General features: G+C 40.4%; 1 protein-coding gene across 13 annotated transcripts; it reads right to left on the bottom strand.

The window, feature by feature from the left end:
* Window positions 1-475: 475 nt before the first annotated feature.
* On the bottom strand, window positions 476-20,647 carry LOC149830135 (casein kinase 1-like protein HD16). 13 transcript variants are annotated; one of them, XR_016433802.1, is made up of 19 exons: window positions 19,930-20,647; window positions 18,763-18,897; window positions 18,530-18,603; window positions 18,366-18,435; window positions 18,208-18,263; window positions 18,043-18,114; window positions 17,646-17,740; window positions 17,484-17,550; window positions 17,196-17,325; window positions 16,601-16,819; window positions 16,364-16,506; window positions 16,081-16,255; window positions 15,902-15,992; window positions 15,657-15,814; window positions 15,366-15,554; window positions 15,177-15,274; window positions 3,428-4,089; window positions 3,292-3,325; window positions 476-894 (listed from the first exon to the last, which is right to left on the bottom strand). XR_016433802.1 is itself a non-coding variant. In XM_090016330.1 (16 exons), the coding sequence occupies exons 1-15, from the start codon at window positions 20,284-20,286 to the stop codon at window positions 15,215-15,217; spliced, it is 2,166 nt and encodes a 721-aa protein (XP_089872456.1). In that variant the 5' UTR covers window positions 20,287-20,647; the 3' UTR covers window positions 677-894; window positions 15,177-15,214. The 13 variants fall into 13 exon arrangements, 3 of the variants coding, with proteins under 3 accessions (XP_089872456.1, XP_089872457.1, XP_089872455.1); XR_016433804.1 differs by having other exon boundaries at window positions 3,428-3,515; XR_016433808.1 differs by having other exon boundaries at window positions 16,364-16,494.
* Between the last annotated feature and the right edge of the window lie 1,542 nt (window positions 20,648-22,189).

Below are 22,189 nucleotides of genomic sequence, written 5' to 3'. Positions count from 1 at the left end.
AATGTGATAATGTACTTAGCCAACACTAACGTTCCCAAACAGCAGAAAGCATGAGAGAAAGGAGGTAAACCGTAATAACCCTCAGATTCGCATCTCCCAAACAGAGCCTAGTTTGTGTTTCATTTGACGCCAAAGAACCAAATAATCAGACTTGGAACAGCAATAGTTTCCGTAGAGATGGTTGCAGAGCATGGAGTTCACATATTAGGTGAGCCAGATCAGGTAATTACCGTAAACCATAATCTACTCTGATTAAGAACTGGTTTACTATTGTTTGAAATATTTACTAGGGAGTATTATAGAGGCGTTAGTTGATTAAGCCGTGTTTGCACCCTGGCTGCACGAAGAGCTGTGATCTGCAAAATCACGGTGTCTACCTGCAACAATTTCATATTTTATTTTGAACATAAGCGATAAACCTTGGCAATATTTCTTGCATACGGAGGAACGGAACTGCTCTAAGGCTGCCAGTGTGAAGGGCGAAATGTTTTCCCTAGTTTAAGAGGGACATACAGTGGATGAGCGAGTCGTCCACCGTTATCCCATGCGGATCAAAGACAACGATTATTTTTGCCTAAGGGAATTAACAGAAGTCACGACCGCCGCTATATATATATATATATATATATAGAGAGAGAGAGAGAGAGAGAGTTTTGCTCAAAAAGCCAAGCAGGAATTTTGTTTGAAATTTTCACGAGATGTTGCGTGTTCCCAAACCAGAGTGACGGACCAAAGCTATCATCTCAATTTTCTCAAGAACTCCTTGTTCAACTCGAGTCGAGCAACTCGCTCTCTCTAGTCAAGTCATAGCACACAACGTGCATGCCCAGACAGCCAGAGGACCTCATTGGACTAAATATTGTCCATGTGCTTTTGCTCACCTTTGGTAGATAACTGCAAGAGAAACAAACGAGTTTTAGTTATTCTCGAACTGTTCCTTTACAATACTGATACTGTAGAATATCCCTGTGAAAATGGAAAGAAAAACAAAGACCAATATTATACTATTCCAAGGATATAAAATATGCGTGCATGAGTGCGTGTGTGTGTGTGGTCTATGCCAGTGAATATCTTAGCAGGAAGGATGAACATGTCCAGTAAGGCATCAAAACTAAGGGAAGAAATGGTACCCAAATATGCTAGGCCCAAAAGAAATGCAAATGATCTTTCATTTAGATGATATGGCAGCATAAAAAATTTGGGGATATGGCAGCATAAAACGATCCAAGCACAACCAAAGAAGAGTAAAATAGTGCATTTAATAAGAGCAATCACGGTTGGCTTCAGCCCCAAGGGGTTTGGTGTAGTGGGACGGGACCTTGGCTACTAGACAGGTGGTCAGGGTTCCATTTCCATGGGTCTGCTCCTTGCATACAAGGACAAGGGCATTATGCCCTTGTTTGTGCCGATCGCAAGGGGGCACCATCGGGAAAGTGATCCCAAGTATGGCTCCTTGCATACAAGGACAAGGGCATTATGCCTCCTGTTTGTGCCGATCGCAAAGGGTCACCATCAGGATAGCGATTGCAAATACAGCAGGCATAGCCAGCACGACTAAGTCTCTGATCCTGGGGGTGGTTTCCCGTTCCTCATGGAAAAACATCATGGTTGGCTTCCTATAACAATCTAAAAGAAGTTCTCATCACTAACCATATTTATCACAAAATGGCCATCATGAGATTTCATACCAAACCATAGCAGTTAAACCTATACGGCCAAGCAAGACCAAAACAGATGGCTTGAATCTCAAATACATTTAATTCATCAAATTCAAACTTGACTAAGATGAGTACACAGAGACAAACAAAATTATCTATATACTGCAGTTCTCTGAAAAGGATTAGACTCGTGGTGAACGAAAGCAAGCACAAATGAGATGCCTCACACCACTCAGCTACAACAGCATAACATATGATACACTATAATCTGTGCATTGTACTAAACATAATAACCACAAAATCTATTGCAAGCCATCATTTACTAAACAAATAAATCTAGTCTCTGTTTGGGAGCCAGAGATGAGAGGGGTGATGGGAGTGGTGAAGCAAATGGGTGATGGGAGTGGTGAAGCAAATGGGTGATGGGAGTGGAGTCATCAACTACAGTCTTTTTTAGGATGTAGTTGACACAGGGAGATGGGAGGTCATCTCCATCTCAACTTGTCTCCATTTCCATTTCCCAAAACAAAGTTTCCAAACAGCAGCTTTGGTAGTTGGGGTAGATGGAATTTACTGAATCCACATCTCCCCTCTCATCTCCGGCTCCAAACAGAGCCCTATTGAGGCAGGTAATTCCTTTTTCACAACATTATTTGCCATTGTCTCAGACTGAGATGTAAGTGACCAAATTAGAGGCAGCTAAAATAAAAAAGAACTCTGAATATGCTAGCCTTCTCTACCAGATAACTTTTCCAGCTTGCATACTTCGAGCACTTGAAGAGGCAAAAAAATAACAAACAGTACATTATTTGAGCATCAATCTGAAAATCTAATAAGAAACTACCATGCAGTATCACTCCTTAAAAGAGAGGAGAATCTCTCTCTCTCTCTCTCTCTCTCTCTCTCTCTCTCTCTCTCTCTCTCTCTCTCTCTCTCTGCAACTTTATTGGGTGTCAGATGCTACCTTGTTGCAGTACTCTTAAGAACAGTTATAAGTATAGTCTACTGCTTTTTTCTCTCTAGTCAAGACATAAGATAATAATCAATACCCAAAATCTACATCTACACAAAGTGGCTAAACACAGAGGTATGAAGCATCATAGTTTAATTGATAGGGAAGGGGGACCGTAAAGTCTTCATGTAAAGCATATTTCTTACTAAATAAATTATAAAGAACAAATATATGAGGTCCGATCGATGAGATGCTCAAGCATTGGAGAAGGGGAGCCATCCGATCGTCGTTGGTTGTAGATTTTGGGCTTTTTTTTAAGTCAAGCTGGGGTTAGGCAGACCCCCACCAGTTATTATTCAACGTACCACGGGGGTTTGAACCTGCAACGTCCCACCACAAGGAGACGTGAACTGACAGCTCCTACCAACCATGCAGAGCCCCTTCTTTGGTTGGACGGTCCCCCTTCCCTATACATATATGTATATATACATAGAGAGAGCATTATAATCAACTAGTTATACAAATATGTCGTTAAAAGAAATGAAAATTTCACAACTAGCAGGAAATCAAATTTCATTGGTTATATGTCATCAATGTTGGAGCAAATTAAGCAACCTGACTAAACAATGCAGAAAACTTATATTTGTATATAACTAAAGTTCAGTTACTGTTGGGGCTTGCCTTTCTATCACCAAGCTCGAGTAAACAATCTAACCTGAAAAACAATCAAAATGCAATTCAATGAAAGAGTAGCATTCAAAATATTATGAAAAATAACAGAAACCACGAATTTGTCATGTGAAATTTATAGATTCACCATGTGTTTGTAGCGATTTATACTTCCAAGTTGCTGCATAAACATCATCGATCATCCTAACTTTCCTTGAGAATATTATCCAAACCTCCTGACATGTTGCAATTACCAGAAAAAAAAGGAAACCCAATTCCAACATATCAACAACCTCATATCAATAACATATTCTGACTTTAACCCAAACAGATAGCCCCGACCGAGAGCAGATAGTCTTCTTTAAAAAATAGAAATAACATATTACATGTCACTTGAAACATTGTGTTAGTCAAACGGATCCTTTAACAGCTACTACCTACCATATTTTTTTGAGAAGAAAAGTTTCATTAAGACAATTTGTAAACATCATATAAAAGGTGACGAGAAGTCACAACAGCAGATAAGCAACACTGCAGAAGAATAAAAACCCTGAATGGAGCCTCTATTAATGACCTTTACAGATGTCCCAATCTTTAGCGACCAATGCAGTTCAGTTCTCTTATGAAATATACCTATTTGTTCACACTCACAGCATAAAGCTTGAATACACTTTGCACAGTTTGTTGCAGTAATTCCGGATTAAAAGTGAGAATGTTGAAAACCTATTCTCTCCTTCCGAACTATCCACTAAGATACAACATCAACACCAAATAATGAGTCTCCTTTCACCTTCATCATCATCCATCTCACTGCAGACAATCCAATTTTGACCAAAAAAAGGTTTTACAAACTAGGTCTTGAATTATTTTCAAATGCATAATGTCTCGAGTCAAATGTCAGATTTTACTTTAAGTACATTTTTAACTATCAAAACAATGTTTTAATGGTATGCAGATAAAAGACGAAGTAGAAGGTGTAAGCTTACGAATGCAACAAAAATCACCCCAATACAATATTGGGATCAAAGTTATGGCCAAAATAAGTTGTGAATTGTTTGAAAAACAATTCAAATCTCACTGATGACAGTTCAGATTATCACCAACCAATGTTTTAAAGGCATTGACAACAGTCTAAAGTGTTATCAAAGGTCATGTGTCATCAGTTAACTTCGTGTCATTATCATTGTCAACAGTCTAGTGGTTGTAAGTATTGTATCGTAACCCATATCGATCAAGCCCATTGTAAGATTCGTATCATATCATAAAAAATCATAAATTTTACTAAAATTTTCTTTAAAAATCTAAAAAAACTAAAAAAAATCATATGATACAAAAACATTATTTATTTATTTTTTTATTTAATAAGATTAACTAAACATAGATATGTTCTTAAACATTAAACAACCATACATTTGGTTGTGCATCAGTCACGCATCTAATCACCACAAATACAATCGATTAAGACAAAATAATGACACATTCAAAAGCCAAAAAGATTTCATAATTCATTGCAAAAGTTAAAGTTACATTTTTTTGTTTCAAAATGTCATGCTAAGGAAAAAGGCATAAAGCTAGAGTTCATAAACATATAAAAGTCATCTTCAGTGTTTAACTTCAACTCTATAATTTTCTTCATTTATTGCATCGTTCAGTGGCTTGAGATGGGAATGAGTCACTTTTATCTTATGAATCAGAGACCACCTTTGACAATTGCTCTCCCGCAAATGTTGCACGTTCTCGTGTCTTTCTTTTATCATCTTCTATAAGAATAGTAAGAAGCTCAACACAAAAATCAATAGGAATGCGATGTGTACACAATTTCATAGTAGAGTTTTTATACTCCAACACATAACATTTAAATCTATATATTCCTTCATGCATTACAAAACCACAAAAGTAACACTTCACTCCTTTCAAACACATCTCCAAGTCAACCAGTGTATAATATTTCAATGCAAGAACCTTTGATAGGCATCCTCCAAGACACCATTCATTGACCTCCTAAAGCACGGATTACTAAATTTAATCACTACAAAAATGTTGGGCTGCCAAGAGACATCATATTCAAAAAATGAGTGTAGCTGAGATGCGTATGCTGAGATGGATGTGTGGGAATACAATAAAAGATAAGATTTGGAACGAGGAGATACGTAAGAAGGTAGGCGTTGCACCCATTGAAAATAAGATGAGAGAGAATCGTTTACGGTGGTTTGGACATATTCGGCGAAGGCCTAATGATGCTCCAGTTAGAAGGATGGAGAAATGGGAAAATATATTAGTTAAAAGAGGTCGGGGTAGGCCTAGGAAGACACGGATGGAGGTGATAGGAAAGGATATGAATGCTTTGAACCTCACCGAGGACATGGCATTGGATAGAAATGATTGGAGGAGAAGGATTCATGTGGAAGACCCAAAATGATTTTCTTTTTTGGTTCATATCGCCAACCCCAATTGTTTTGGGATGAAGGCGTAGTTGTTGTTGTTGTTGTTGTAATCACTACAAAAATGTAAAACAATGCTCAATAGTACACTTAGGGACAAATTTTGAGTTCTAAGGGCACAAAAAAATGAGATTAAGTGCAAAAAACTAAAAGTAATATCTTATAAAAACATTAAAAAAAGGAACTTACCCTCCTTCAACTTCAATCATACACAGATGAAACAAAGATCGATGATTTTTTACCTTATCTCACTTGAGTGAAAATTGAGTGAAAATGCACTCTTGAGCAAACCGCAAAAAGTCTTATCCCTTGAGCACGAATCGGCCCCTAAATCACACTCACGACTCCTAGGGTGCGTGAATACTCCTCTTATGGCCTCTACACAACTGAGGGAGTCAGTCCTCAAGAGGTATTTAAAACCCAAAAAAAAAGTTTATGATTCAACCCTTTTTAAAGTATGTTGACAGAGTATCCTACGACAGGTATGATGCAAGCTCATACTGTACGATACGAATACGGATACACCTCATATCGCAATACGAGTGTGTATCGTATTGTTTTTCTAAAAAGTAACGATATGCATCGTAGCATATCGTACGATATGCGACGATACAGACAACATTGGTCTAGACTATCACCAAGGGCATTTTTGTATTAGAATTAGAAGTGAAGGAGGAAAGAGGTTATCCTCGGACCACCACTTGTTAAATCCTTTAGATTATGCAAATGACCCTTCCAAATAAAAACCCTAAAAATACATAAAATTCTACTTTAAACCAGCCCCTAGACATTAGATCAACCAATATAATGCATTCTCAAAAATCCAAGCAATCAAGAGAAGCTTCCTGCATGATACCTAGTTCTGGATCCTCAGATTCAAAGACTTATCAACAATATCTATAAATGGGAATCAACTTCCCTCGTCCAATGCATCTAGATTAGTGGCCAATGCATTTGGATTAGTGATGTGAGTATTCAGTCTTTGAGAGTGAGCCTAAGTTTTAGTGCAACCTACTCTGACCTCCAATCCCAATCGGACACTTTATTTTCAGATATGAATAATTACAGTAAGATCTACACTATGTCACATGGGTATGGGTGCAGGTATGGCGATTTCAAAAAATGCAGGTATGGGGACACAGCTAGCTGTATATATATATATATATATATATATATATATATATATATATAGAGAGAGAGAGAGAGAGAGAGAGAGAGAGAGAGTTGCCCACTCTTACGAGTTCTCTCTCTCCAGCATTGACAGAAGAAGAGGAAGGAGAAACCAGATACGCCCCACCCTCCTCTCTCTCTCTCTCTCTCTCTCTCTCTCTCTCTCTCTCTCTCTCTCTCTCTCTCTCCTTAAACTAGAGATAGGGAAACAAGAGCAAGAGAGAGAGAGGGGGAAGGCAAGATGAGACAAGAGAGAGGGGAGGGAAGACGAGAGCAAGACCACAGAGAGAGGGGGGAAGACGAGAGCGAGACCACAGAGAGAGAGAGAGAGAAAAAAAAAAGCGAAGTCGAGACGAAAGAGCCGAAAGGGAAAGGGGAAACGAGACCAGAGAGAGGTGGGTATCGTGTGGGGGCGGGACAAAAAAAAACTTTGTTTGACCAAAGTAAAACCCTAAAAAAACTTAATGTGGGTTAGGTCTGGGTTGGACCCGACTCGGAGCAGTGCGGGACCCGACCTAGAGCATACCCACACCCATGTCATGACATATCGACACAAGTACGACACCCATATTGTCGTGTCTATGTTATATAGGATCTAGAAGGGCATTCTAATCTGATTTAGATTGGATCTGGATCAGTGTTTTATGTTGGTCTATATGTTTGGACTCGAATCTACCATGCAACTCTGAGTAACCTAAAACATCATCTAAATCCCATCCTTGGATTTAAACCCATGACCTAAACAATTCTAAGGGCACACCTCTTAGAACTACGCTAAATGGATGACAAGCTTGTGAATCCCTAAAAAGGGCTACCTAGGCCCCAAGTGAGCATTTCCCATCTCCTTGCCTCTATTTCATTTTTTTATTTTGATTTTAATTTAGTGTTCTCTAACATCTTAGATATCCAACTCTATTCTTTATTTTTCTAAGCTCAATGGTGCATAACATCATTGGGACTCAACCTTTCATATTTTTTTAGTTCATAAGAGGTTCAAAAAAGAATACACTAAGAATCCAATCAAAGGAAGCCAAGGTCTTGTTAGAGTTATCCGCTGTAATTGGAGGGTGAATGACTTCCAATTCATAAAATCACTTGTACCCCCATTTTTCAGAAAAGATGATTTCAACCTTGTTTTTTAAGAAAAAGGGCAAAAGGTTTATCCTTGAAACAGTTTTTGGTGACCATGATAGGACCTGATGCTATAAACCAAGGCTTTTGAAGATCCTAGAATTTTAGCATATTTTATAAGGAGTCCTTGCATATTCCAATTGCTTTTTTTTAGTTCCTCTTAATTTTGAGGTTCTAATTTGCTGAATTTCTGGAGAAATGCATTTTATTGGTTGATCTAGTGCTTAGGGGCAATTTTGAAATGAATTTTGAGATGGTTTTAAGACTTTGAAAGGCTATACCTATGCAATTTAAAGGATTTAGAAAGTGGTTTTGAAGATAACATCCTTGCTAGTGTAATTGTAAGCAAAAAAGAAATTGTAACCAAAATAAGGCAAAAATCGCATTGATGATTCCACTATTGTCAATGATTTTAAGACACTAATACGCAATAGTCAAAACTGTTGTCAATGAGCCCTGTGCTATATTATAGACAGTTTAACCCATTTTGGCCATAAGTAATGATCCGGACAATGGAGTGGATGATTTTTATTGCATTGAAAAGCTAACATCCTCTATTTTACTTCATCCTTTAGGTGAAAACCTTAAAAAGATCTTTTTGATGGGGGGGAGCACCAAAAGTGAGATTAACCTTATTTTGGACCCCCGGCATCATGCATTTGAAATATAATCCAAGAACCAATACGCAAAACTTTTAATTGGTCAAAATAAACTTTCAATTGATCAAGAATGGGGTGTCTACACTTGCCAAGATCAAGTCAATGATAGAAGTGATGGCCCCAAGACCAATAACAGAATTAAGCCAAGAAAAAAGATACAACTGCTGGGAAAATCGACAACTCCAACCATCCTCTCCTACCTGTTAACACAAAGAACACCTACTTGCCATTTGGCTACAACAAGATCAGAGATTAGCCAGGGTTAAAACTTTGTCGTGTATCCACGCAAAGCCAATAGCTCTAGGCCACATGCATTGCAACAACTGGAGTTGTCTCTAAGTCAGAGCTCTTTAACTATGTCTTCTTCTCGATCATCATTGATGATTCAACTATCGTCAATGATTTTAAGACACTAATAGGCAATAGTCAAAACTGTTGTCGATGAGCCCTATGCTATTTTATAGACAGTTTAACCCATTTTGGCCATAAGTATTGATCTTGACAATCGAGTGGATGATTTTTATTGAATTGAAAAGCTAACATCCTCTATTTTACTTTGTCCTTTAGGTGAAAACCTTAAAAAGATCTTTTTGATGGGGGGAGCACCAAAAGTGAGATCAACCTTATTTTGGACCCCAGCATCATGCATTTGAAATATAATCCAAGAGCCCATACGCAAAAGTTTTAATTGGTCAAAATAAACTTTCAATTGAACAAAACTGGGGTGTCTACACTTGCCAAGGTCAAGTCAATGATAGAAGTGATGGCCCCAAGATCAATAACAGAATTAAGCCAAGAAAAAAGATACAACTGCTGGGAAAATCGACAACTCCAACCATCCTCTCCTACCTGTTAACACAAAGAACACCTACTTGCCATTTGGCTACCACAAGATCAGAGATTAGCCAGGGTTAAAACTTTGCCATGTATCCATGCAAAGCCACTAGCTCTAGGCCACATGCCTTGCAACAACTGGAGTTGTCTCTAAGTCGGAGCTCTTTAACTATGTCTTCTTCTCGATCATCACTAGCTTGCAACTGGCATTCCTCTAGTTCCTTCAGGAGAACTTTGATTCTGGTAGGAATATGCCCTATGTTCCTTCTAGCCCACTAATTCAGCCTCTGCTTCACCTCATCCAACTTTGTGGTAAGCTTAAACATGCTATACACCCTTTCACCTTTATATTCCAGTAGTCTCTAACAACTTTCTCGCACTCCTCTTTTTCTGACCAAAACTTAAAGAATGTAAAGGAAGACACGGGATTTACCCGAATTGCTGTTAACTAAAAGTCCATTATGATCTAATATCAACTGGGGCATGAGCTGCTGTAGTGTTATGGAAGGTGAGTCTCAAAGATTGTTAATTAGGCCTCAATTGAGCTTTCCTCTGTGAAAATTACTTCCCAGTTGGTTGTTGTTCCATGTAAGCAGGTTCCATCTTTGGTCTAGCTCCAACATACTGCACTTATCTATCATGTTAAATTCCACACTATCCGGGTGACTCAAGCTCGATCATCTGTGCTCGATGAGGGATCATAGTGTTTCAATCACCAACCATTAGCCAAGGAATCTTTGTAGGGTGATGTATGAGGGTATCCCACAGTTGCCTGTGTTGGCTCACCTCGTTGTCTACACTTGCCAAGGTCAAGTCAATGATAGAAGTGATGGTCCCAAGATCAATAACTGAATTAAGTCAAGCAAAAAGATACAACTGCTGGAAAAATCGATGACTACAACCATCCTCTCCTACTTGTTAACACAAAGAACACCTACTTGCCATTTGGCTACCCCAAGATCAGAGATTAGCCAGGATTAAAACTTTGTTGTGTATCCATGCAAAGCCACTAGCTCTAGGCCACATGCTTTGCATCCAAAGCACTCCCTTCAAAAGGAGCATTACCTTTCATGCATTTGAAATATAAACCAAGAGCCAATACGCAAAACTTTTAATTGGTCAAAATAAACTTTCAATTCATCAAAAATGGGGTGTCTACACTTGCCAAGGTCAAGTCAATCATAGAAGTGATGGCCTCAAGATCAATAACAGAATTAAGCCAAGCAAAAAGATAAAACTGCTGGAAAAATCGACCACTCTAACCATCCTCTCCTACTTGTTAACACAAGAACACCTACTTGCCATTTGAATACCCCAAGATCAGAGATTAGACAAGGTTAAAACTTTGTCGTGTATCCACACAAAGCCACTAGCTCTAGGCCACATGCCTTGCATCCAAAGCACTCCCTTTAAAAGGAGCATTACCTTTCAATGAAGGAGCCAAGTAACAAGAACAGAGAAAACTTTTGTTGGAATGCTTCCAAAGCTATCTATCAAGTGATGTCATCAAATGGCACTGCCACAAAATAGATAGTAGCTATCAATTGCATCCCCCTAGAAAGTCGCCCTCTCCAGTTGTCACATGGATACAATTGCAGATACAAGGATACCAACAAAGAATCACCTTAGCCTCCTTAACTCTGGTCATTGCATAAACCTTCTAAAAATGCTTGGACAAGGAACCTCCAACAACCATGTGTCTTGCCAAAAGAAAACAGAATATCCATTTCCCACTCTCATGACAATCATACCTAAAAAAGTACCAAAATACTTGAGCCATCATTTTTGCAAATCCTAGATCCATTCTTGTGGTTGGTCATCTCTTTTCAGCTCCACAACCATCTATTCAAGCCATATTTAGTTGTGGACATTGGGTCAACTGAACACGGCCCAACCTGGGGCTTGTTAGGGCCCGACCCAAACCCTGGCTCACCAAAAGCCCAACCCAATATTATCAAGCTTAAAACAAGGTCTTATAAAATTGGGGTGGCCCTTACAAACCCAATTAGTAATCAGGTCGAGGTCCATTATGATGCAATTTTATCCCTACCTAGACCCCACAGGTCGATCAGCCCTAACAGTTATTGAGCTTCAAGCCGCACAAGGAAGCCCAAACCAGAGCCGTCTTGGATCAAGTCCACTCCGAGCCGTATTAAAGAATAAGAAGCCCTGATGACCACTCATATTGTGACAATGCTGCCACCACTTCTTAACCATACATCATTTTAATTCTCTTGAGATACTCCATCCATATATCCCTCCCACACCTTGGGAGCAGTGAAGTACCACCAATATCATTATACCCCTTCCAAAAATAAGATCTAATCTAAGTCACATGGGTGCGGGTGCGGGTGCGGGGATGGGGGTGCGGCACTTTCAAAAACCTTGGGTGCGGGGGTGCGGCAAAAACAAATTTTATATATATATATATATATATATATATATAAACTCGAGCATCAACAGTTGGAGAGTTAGAGAAATTTATTCAGCAAGAATCTTTTGGAAGCAGATGAGACAGATGAGGACATGACACACTGTGAGCCCCACGGACCCGGTCGGCCAAGGGTCCTTCTGGCAGCTTCTGTCCCGTGGCCCCCTCATCAGCAAGAACCCGCGAGAACGCGTACTGCTGGGAACGTGGTAGTCTCTGCCACGCCTTACACTCCCACGCCCAGTAAATGCCGAGGTCCATCCGTGGGCCCCATTGACGGCCCAGTCCCACTCCCACACCACCCTACTCCCTACTCCGCAGCCGTCCCTCGACGTGGTCATCTGACGTGGACGTCAAGGAGCTTTGTTGTAGATTTGGACCAACGAGGAAAGATGAATCATTACAGTGGGCTCCACATCATTCCTCCCCTCTCCCTTTGTATAGATATGCGATATCACCCTCCGTTAGAAGGGAATGATTCTCTTTCGGTGGGGAATATTTTTGATTGAATCATATTCAATGAGTTTTAGCCTGGGAAATTGACGTGCGCCAGACCCCAATTAATGGTTAAATGGCGAAAATGAAGAATAGGAGGGTCTTGAAAGGGCGCATTAAATGCATTATTTATAGTTTCATGCAGAAAAAGTAACTAGAGATATCAACTTTAAACAGAATGTGTGATTCGGATTATTTGCTCATTAATATTGACGTGACGTGAACTACAAACTATGAAGTTGGAATGAACTTTTACCTTCTAACCAGATGGCAGATGCTCGTTTTTTAGCTTCTACCAACTAGCAATCTACATGTCTTTTGGAAGTTATTAGCATCTGAATGCGAGGGTTAAACCCCTCGCATATTTCAAACCCCCGCAGCCTCCCCTTCTTCTGAGAAAGGAAACCCCTTTGGGGTTTCCTGAATCAGGCGTCCCCCGAGCCTTCAAATAATCGCAGAGGGGGGGGACCCTCACCGCCTGCGCCTCCCTCCTCCGCCTCATCTCCCCTCCTGATCGCCCGCCTCATCTCTCTCTCTCAATCGCTCTCCCTCTGCCTCGTCTCCCTCGACTCGCCGGTATACTCCCGAACACCACCAGCCCCTGCATGCATCTGCGAGCTCAGCGCCATCCCCTCTCCTTCCTCAAGATCGTTGTTGTCGTCGTCGTCGCTGCGACCTCGCAGGTAAAAAGCCTCTCCTTGCGATTTTCCTTTTCGGTTGGGTCGTCGGAGAACCGGTAGAGGGTCGACAACCTCTGTCGTGCCCTCCCTCTCTCCTCTGTTTCCGATCAGGGTGTCGGCAGGAGGTCGGTGGCTCATGCCGCCCCTGGCCCTCTCTCTCTGTCCCCGAAGGGTCGGCAGTCCCCTATCATTCCCTCCCTCTCTCCCATGGTGCGTCGGAAGGCCGGCAAGGAGCCGATGGCCCCCTATCGCGATCTTCCCTCCTCCTTTGCTCCTTGCCGGAAGGTCAACGCACCCAGGGTCGGGTTGACCGCACCCGCGTTGAATCGCGTCGACGCGGGTGCGGCACCCTGCTAGCCGAATCCCTGTGACATAGGATCTAATCATTTGGCTCAATCTTCTTTCCATTTTTATTGGGCATATAGAGTGTTGACATTAAAAAGGATGGCACTATCACAAAAATGTGTCAGACTAGGACGAGTGGACCCACCAGCGACAAGTGGTTTGACTTCCATGTCTAGGGCTTCATGGCAATCTTGCCTTCCACCACCATCCACTGAGATTCCCTAGAGATACCCTTTCAGGAGAGAAAACCCTAGTTATTTCAATGAGAGTTCTCCAAATCCACACTGGAAAATAGTGAGTGGATCCTTATTGTGCTCTCATTTGCATTAAGAATAATAACCTTACTCTTGGTCTTGTTAATTTTTTGGCCTGACATCTATACATATCTTACTCAGTCAAACCCTTTAAAATTCTAAGAATTCCACTCTAGCATCAAAAGCGAGGTGACTGCAAATACTAAGTCAGCCCGCTCAAATCATGAAGATCAAGTTCTTTAATTAAGCAGCATATTGAGTACCTTTTATTTAAGCAAAAAAGCAAAAAGCACCATCTCACCAAATTGAAATCTTTCTCCACGTCAATCTTCCAAAGGCCGAGATTTTGGAATTTGTTATGGTGTGTGGATGGCTTCATGGGGAATGAGTCAAACTCATCAATTGTCTTCCCAAAATGGAACCATATTGGGAATTAGATATAATCCCTGGCATTACCAACTTGAGTTTATCAGTGAGAACCATGGAAACTATCATATAGACCATGCTAAGCAAGGTAATCGGAGTAAACTGCCCAATGTCCTCTGCAGTATGCTTTCTAGGAATAAGAACCAACAACAGTGATCTACCTCTGATAAAAAAAAAACAAGAATAATGCCTGCAGAGAAATGCCTTAAGCTTTTAACCTAATGCTATCGTTTGTCTAGAGGCCCCCCAGTGCACCCATAAGCAGGTTTTTGCTGAATTGCAGCATCATGATTTTATGAGGCATCCTGTCCTTTGACATGCCAGGCGAATTGGCACTTACATGCAAGCTTAGAAACTAAAGGAGATAAGGGAAATCATATACTTGTAACAAAAAACATGAACCCATAAACCCATTCTGAGATAGTATGTAAACCACTTGGTTGTGTGCAACTCAAAAAAATGCACATGCCCAACAAAGAAAATGGCATTCCAGCAGGGAGACAGACAGATAGTTTGTACCTTTAGCATAAGAAAAGAAAATGTATTCCAGCAAGGGAACAATTGTGCAAAAGCTTTCTCTACCACATGATCCAATAACAACAAGAAAGAGCATCCAAACGGGTTACAGGGAGGACTTTTAAGCAAAAAATGGCATACATTTGTCCTTCAAATTTAGTGCAACTACTGTGTAGTACACACCCTATGCTCACTGATAACAGAATCCTATAACACATGATAATGGAACATAATATAGTTCTCATTAAAATGAAAATTTTATCAAATGCTATACATACTTAACAATGACAAGATCCAACATTGTTTTATATTGATAGATAGCAGTTACTAGTGCATAAGCATCAAAATGCTTGTCACTGCACAAGGAGGTAGCAAGATGCAACCAGATTAACATGCAAACTTGCACATCAAAAATTCTTTCAACTCCACAAAAATGAGAGGTTTGCATGGCCTGCAGCTAAAGCAGAAAGATCGGGAAGTGGCTTGATGCACGAGGAAGTAATACCACCACTTACATTATGGTGAATCCGAACTTCCCAACAGAATTCCGAGCTCAAGAAACAGTTCTTCCATAACAAATAGATGCTATGTAGAGATTTTTGGCCCATTTCTCCTGCAAAAAATGAAAAGCAAAAAAATTATAGCAAATAAAGATCACCACAACTAGAACACAACATAAGTGTTATAAAAATTAAAAAAATCACCTTAACATGTGTACTAGGAAATGCAGATGTGCGAAGTGTCTCCTGTGTTTCATCATTAGGCTTTCTTCTTGGTACACTTAAAACAAAAGCAGCTTGATCCCATGTTGCTGCAGTTGCAGTTATGCGATAACCGCTATCCCACCTCCGATGTATGCCTTCACTAGGATACAGAAAATCAAGTTCAACAACCTGAAGATTCGAAGCAACACATCAGATCATTCTATAGCCATACTAGGCCATAATTCCAAATGATGAAAAACAAATGAGTGACCCTTTATAAAATGCACATACTTGATCTGAGAAGCCAGCATTTCGAGACATGACAACTGCCCATCTACTTCCAGCAGTGGCCATGGAGGTAACAGAGAAACCTTCCCTCCATTTCTTGTTTATCCATTTGAAAGGAAATGAATCACTAACCTTATAAGATTGCTGCGCATATTGAGTACCTGCATTGAAGCATCCAAAAATAAATAAGCAAATAAGCATAAAATGACTGGCAAAATAGAAGTTGTCTTTAGATAAGCTTATATTACCTTTTGACATTACCACCAAAGAGCTTCCACTGTTTGCGCCTGCTATTGCACTAATATAATAATTTTTCTCCCACTGCTCCATGATCCATTCCTTCAAAAGTACCAACATAGAATTTGTACACAACCGCCAATGAAAAGTAAAACATTAAAAAAGGAAGATAGAAGATATAGATACTCACCTTGTGAAGAAAACAGTTAGACAATTCATAAACTTGAGAAGAAAAACCAGTTCCAGCATCCATAATAAGGGCCCACAGATTTGTACAAGATGCCACACTGCTGATAAATAACCCATCTTCATTCCCTTTCTCAATGTGCTGTGCAAGCCTTCCATCTGCAACGTTGTAGTGGTACCTAAAGGGGCACAAGTACAAATAATGCAATCATCTGTAAGGTTAAGAACAATAAGATTCCATAAAACTTGGATAAAAACAAATGCTGAATTGAAGAATCTAGGCATACCGCTGCTTCATTGGTCGACGGGCATTGTAAACACTAATCCATTGTGTAGCAGGCATCCCCATGCGGACCTTCTTCTTTGGCTGCTCATCATCTTCATCTTCAATCATCAGCCGTCCTCTCTTTTGCCCAACCTGATAGACAAGCTTTAGAATACATGATTAGGCATTAGATGACTTCCAAATGGAGAATATTAGAATAAGTTAAAGACCATGAAATCAAACACAGACACATAGGTACCTTCTGAGCCCCATCTGTATTTATTGGCCTTACAGCTGGATTTGGACCAATTATCCCATCGAAGAGAGAGACATACTTGGCATAGTTGGGTTCCTCATCAAACTTCAAGTTTACCACATATTCAATAAATTGCCTGAATGGCTGTGGGCAAAAGCAACACAGAGCCTCTGGGGATGTGGCCATCTTCTTCTTACAAACCAAGAAACTTTTATTTTCACCCTACAGACAGAAAAATTAAAACATGTTAGAAAAAACGGGAAAAAGAAAACCGCATATTTCAAAAGCAGCTGCTATGACTCGATAACATGCACAACCATGAAAGGATCGGACAGTCATGAGAACTAAATGGCACATGACACCACTTTTCTATGTAGAAAAAAATGCATGAAAGCGAATTATCATCACTGCATATGGTAACATATATTCTCTTTGGATAATCTCTTTTTATGCAGCCATCTGAGGACTTGAGACACTCCGAATCAAACAAACATATGGAAGAGACCACAACCCGCAAAGCATCATAAATTCATAATGCAATTTAAAGAAAAGCCCATACACATCAGAATGGGGAAGAGAATAGAAACAAACAGCCAACCTGATAACCTTGCCAAGGCAGACGACCACGCAAAAGAAACACAAGTGTGTACGCAAGTGATTCCAGATCATCTCTCCTACTACCAGTTCTTCCTAGGTGGGCATGTACACTCGCATAACGAACTGTTCCCCTGCAAACACACAAAGCAAAGGATCATGTTCCAAAAGAGTACAGTACACTCTGGCTCATAGTATAGAAACAGTTCACTGAAAAGCTAATTTAGTCAAATCCTAAAATGTGAGGCACACCATACCAACATGTTTTTATCCAACTAGGAATGAACTTTACCTGAAAACATCTGGCCTCTGGTCATAATCAACATGCTGACCAGTTGAACTGTCACGCCATCTAGTGGCTGGAAAATTATCATGAAAATAAGAAGATTAAAGCCAATTCATTTCACAGCAGCAGATACAATGTTCAAATATAAGCACCAGAGAGAAAACTTACCCAACCCAAGATCGACGAGAAATAGCTTTTTCTCTTCAGGAGTCCCAGGAGGGCCAAGAAGGAAATTTTCAGGCTTTACATCTCCATGAACATATCTGCAAAAGCAAATATAATTTTCATTATCAGTCCAATTTTGATTCTCAAATCTACATCTCCACAACAGAAGGAACAACAAATTATACCACCTATACAAAATATAGCAACACATGACAGTTACTTAACAATAAACGCAGCTAAATCCAAAGTAAACAAGATTTTGCAAATTAAAATCTATAAGAATCCATAGACAACTAAAGAGAAGAAAAAAAAATGGTATGATTATGCATGACGAAAAGTACTTCACAGTTTTGATTAAAAATAAACTTTTGCTGAAAAGTCACAGAATAAATGATCAGACCCTCTAGAGTGCATCTTTTCCAATATAGAGATCGCTTCTATAGCAATACAAGCAACCATTTCAGTGGACATTCTGCACGGAATTAAAAAAGAAGGATAAGAAAGAAAACTAAGAAGCATAGGTAAATACATAATGAAAAAAGGAGCAATCTGGCTAGAAACTCACACGTGAGCATTATTGTTCCAAACATCCCACAGGCTTGGTCCCAACATATCCATTACCTGTCAAGGTTTTCGTAAGATCAGCAAATACGGTAAACATTCAAGGACGATTAGCCCATAAATGTGCACATCATCAACACACGGAGGGCAGTGTGTAGATACCATGACATAATAATCACCCTGACGGCCCTTATAGTGAACTCGAGGAACACCATGACTGCCACCAAGTGCACTGCATAAACAGAAGAGGAATGACATATGTGCACAGCTTAAAAAAGTCACTAAGCTGGACAAATACAAGACTAGCAAAGATAAAAGTGACTTACTTGTAGACTTGCCACTCATAAGGAGGACCATAGTTACAACCTTTACTACTTCTGTGTTCGAATTTCAGAGCAACCTGTAGTGCAAGAGACAAGGAAAGGTGAACAAGTAAAATATACATGTCTTTGTTACCCCTCCCCCCGGCAACCAGAAAATCAAAAATCAAAGGGCAGAAAAACCTAAACATTCATAGTCTAGTGTATGAGATTGGCCAAACGTCATAGAAATTCACTACCTCTATGGCACCAGGACCAGTTGTCCTTTCAGTTGAATTGGGAGCAGATACACGGTGACCAACATATACTTGTCCAAAACCTCCTTTTCCCAACTTCCGTTCAATTCTATAGAGTGGTGAACCGCCAACCTGGACCTGGGGCAGAAAAGGCAATAGGACACTTTAATCATCAATCATCTTTCCCAAACAAATGAAAAAACCACTTGCACATGAAGAAGAGTATGAACTATCCTAGCTAATAAGAATTTCTGGCATGAAGCCATAGAAACCTGCTCCCAACAGCTCACAAAGAGATAACTAACAAAAGAAGAACAAACCTCCATGAGAATCTTTCTTTACCCAATTATAGCACAAGCACAAAACTGAGAAAGTTAGACAAATGAAAAAGTTTGGGGATGCGTAAGAGGCATAGAATTGGAATCCTACACAGCTTTGAACTTCCTGGATACAGTAATGCACAGGTTTTACGATTCCATCATGAATGCAGATAACTTTCAACCTTCCCACTGACCAAAAAAGAAAGAAAAGTCTAACGGTCCTCACAAAATCCCCAAATTCCAATCAGAGAAATCTGAAAAATAAATATTTCCAGGTCCAAAAAATAGTAAACAAAGAATCCGAAACTACCCTCAGTCCCATATGGTCATGTCTTACACAAAGACAATGAACAGACTGCACTTCAATATAAGAAAGAAACGTACACAGTGAAAAAACCACAAATCAAGGGATAAGTTGATAAGTAGAAACTATGAAAATAAACAGAGCATAACACGGACAAATAAAGATGGAAAAAATAACAAGACTACACAAGTAACAGAAAAGAATAAATGCATCCCTCGACACAAACTAGTCTAGTGCAGAGTATTTCAAAAAAAAAAAAACTCTAATACAAACCAAACCTCATCTCCTTCTTCACACATCCAATGCAAATGGGGGAACATCCAAATAATCATAATCTCCAAATGACTAGCTAAAAGCCATTTCATTCGATCAACAATCGAAAAATAATGAAACGAACAGACCAACAAATAAAACAAATGTATCAAAGAGAAAAAGGATACAAAAGCTAAATATCTCCAAATAACCAGCAAACGAGGATTATCTACATTTTTCTCTGCGAAATAAAGAGAGAATCGGAAAAGAAAGGGAAGAAACACCAAGGTTAACCTTTTCAGGAAGGGGAGCAGTGCTTCCCTCGTCTTCAGCCGCAGGGACCTTATCCGCGCTCCTCCCGCCGCTGTCGTAGTCCTCCATTTTCGCTACCTCCACCAAATCCTTCCCTTCGTTCTCCACAACGGCGTTCTCCCCTCGGTCGCTGTTCTCCAGAACCCTGGCCGCCTCACTTTCCCCACTGCCGCCTGCCGCTGCGACTCCACCCCTCGCCGCTCCTGATCTCAGCCTTGCACCCGCTCCATTGTTTTTCTTCCTTCCTCCTCCTCCGGCCGCTCCGCCGGCTGCCTTCCCGTTCAAGTCCGCGCGTGGCTGTGCACGGCCCTTGCGCACTCCACTGCGCAGAACCGGCATCGTTCACCCATCCAATCTCATCCTTCTCGAAACCTCAACCCTCACTCTCGATCGCTGGCACTCTCCTCCAACGCCGCGCGGTAGAAAAAACGGGAAACAAAAATACCGCGCCGGGAAACCGATCCTCCGCCGGGTTCCCGCCCCTCGCCGAAGAATCCGCTACCGATCAGCGAGAAAACCTCAGAAAATCGAACCGATAGCCCTAGAGAGCCACCGAACCAGAGCGCCCGCCGATCGCCCCCTCCCGAGACCTCGATTGCCGCTCGCCGAGACCGTAATCGGCCGGATGAACGCCGAAGAATTCGAGCGAGGGAGAGGATAACGGTGACGACGACACAGCGAGGGTTTCGTTTTGCTTCATGCAGCTTCTGCAGAGAGACGCGATTAAATTGGCCATAATGAGGTCTCCCATACGTATACAAAACCGTACATACAGCGTATGCCTTTCATTTGGGAAGGACAAGCTCTAGCCGTCCGATAATCGAGATTAACGACGAACGAGATGCGAGTTTCATAAAGGCGCGATTACATGTATAAGAGTACGCTTTTCGAACTGTATATTTAAGCATTTCTTCGGTATGTCTCTGGGATTTGGGGTAAATCTAGCCGTCCGATCGTGACCACGAATGACGGTCTGGATCGACCTGGTCTCAACTGTATTCATACGTTTTCGATCGGTGTGGTCGGGAATTTCGGGCAGATCTGGCCGTCCGTTGTGACCACGGGTGACGGTCTGGATCCACTCGTACCGATAGCGCGAGCATCCACAGTTTTTTTTTTATCTTTCTTTTTTTAGTTAAAAAAAAAAGAATGGACAATACAGAAATTTGAAGCCCTAGCGCTTAGATAGCTTATCTGAGATTTTTTTATGGACGAAAATGTCCTCTCGGTAAACCTGGTTCTATGGATGATGGTTGTTTGCGTGAGCATCCTCTTTACGAATATGGTTGATCATGGTAATCCTGTGATGCAATTTGAGCCACGTATCTTGTGGAGCGGCCACGATTTTTTTTTTTTTTCAATAGAGAAAGCAGATCCTACAGTAGTTATACACTCATAGTGATACCCAAAATTTTTAAGAAACCTTGATTCGGATCCATTTTTTCAAGTCATTGATACGGATCATGAGGAGAAAAAACCTGAAAGTCAATCCAAATCAGTTATCCAAGCTTCATTTCATACAAGGCACCTCAACCAAAGTGGGACTCATGTCAATGGGGAGTCTCCCTATAAAATGAAGAGAAGGTGAGTGGGACCCATCCATGAAGATTTCAAAGCTCTTGGAGTCCATAATTAAAAGATTTTGTAGAACCCTAAGTAGGTCCTAGTGCATTGGGTCTCCTTAAAGGCCTTGGGTGAAGGTTTTTACAAAATAAGCTTACGGCTTTAATTTTTTTTTTGTTAGTAGTGCAGTTGCTTAGGATTTTGTAATCTCTTTGATGAAGTTTCCTTTGCCTATAAAAGAGGAACTCATTGTATCGAGGATATAAAAAAAAACTAAAATAAAGTTTGTCTTACTCTCTATTTCAAGAAATTGCCACTTTTTAGTGGACGTGTTTATCTCTCTCACCTACTCTTTGGCTCTTAGGCCTTTTTTCCTTCTTCTCTCTACCCCTTGAATCCCTACCCTCTTATTCGTTCATTCTGTCTTAAGGCTCCTCTATCTGTTAGTAAGGTGATTTTTCTCCATTCTAAATGAGTTTGACTTTGTAATTTTTAAAAAATCTTCTTCAACATGCCTAAAAGCTTCACCTCAAAAATCAACTTTTTTTATTCAGCTATGTAAGAGAAATCATCATTTTTCTAAAGTCTTTCAGAATCAAAGAAGATAATATGTTTTGAACTTGTCCATGTTTTAGACCTACGCGACTTGACCCATACCAAGGTTCAAAACCACACTCAC

Source organism: Nuphar pumila, chromosome 8 (assembly GCF_984573655.1).
Source record: "Nuphar pumila chromosome 8, dmNupPumi1.hap1.1, whole genome shotgun sequence".
NCBI classification, from domain to species: domain Eukaryota; kingdom Viridiplantae; phylum Streptophyta; class Magnoliopsida; order Nymphaeales; family Nymphaeaceae; genus Nuphar; species Nuphar pumila.
This window is presented reverse-complemented; position numbering and strand designations above follow the sequence as displayed.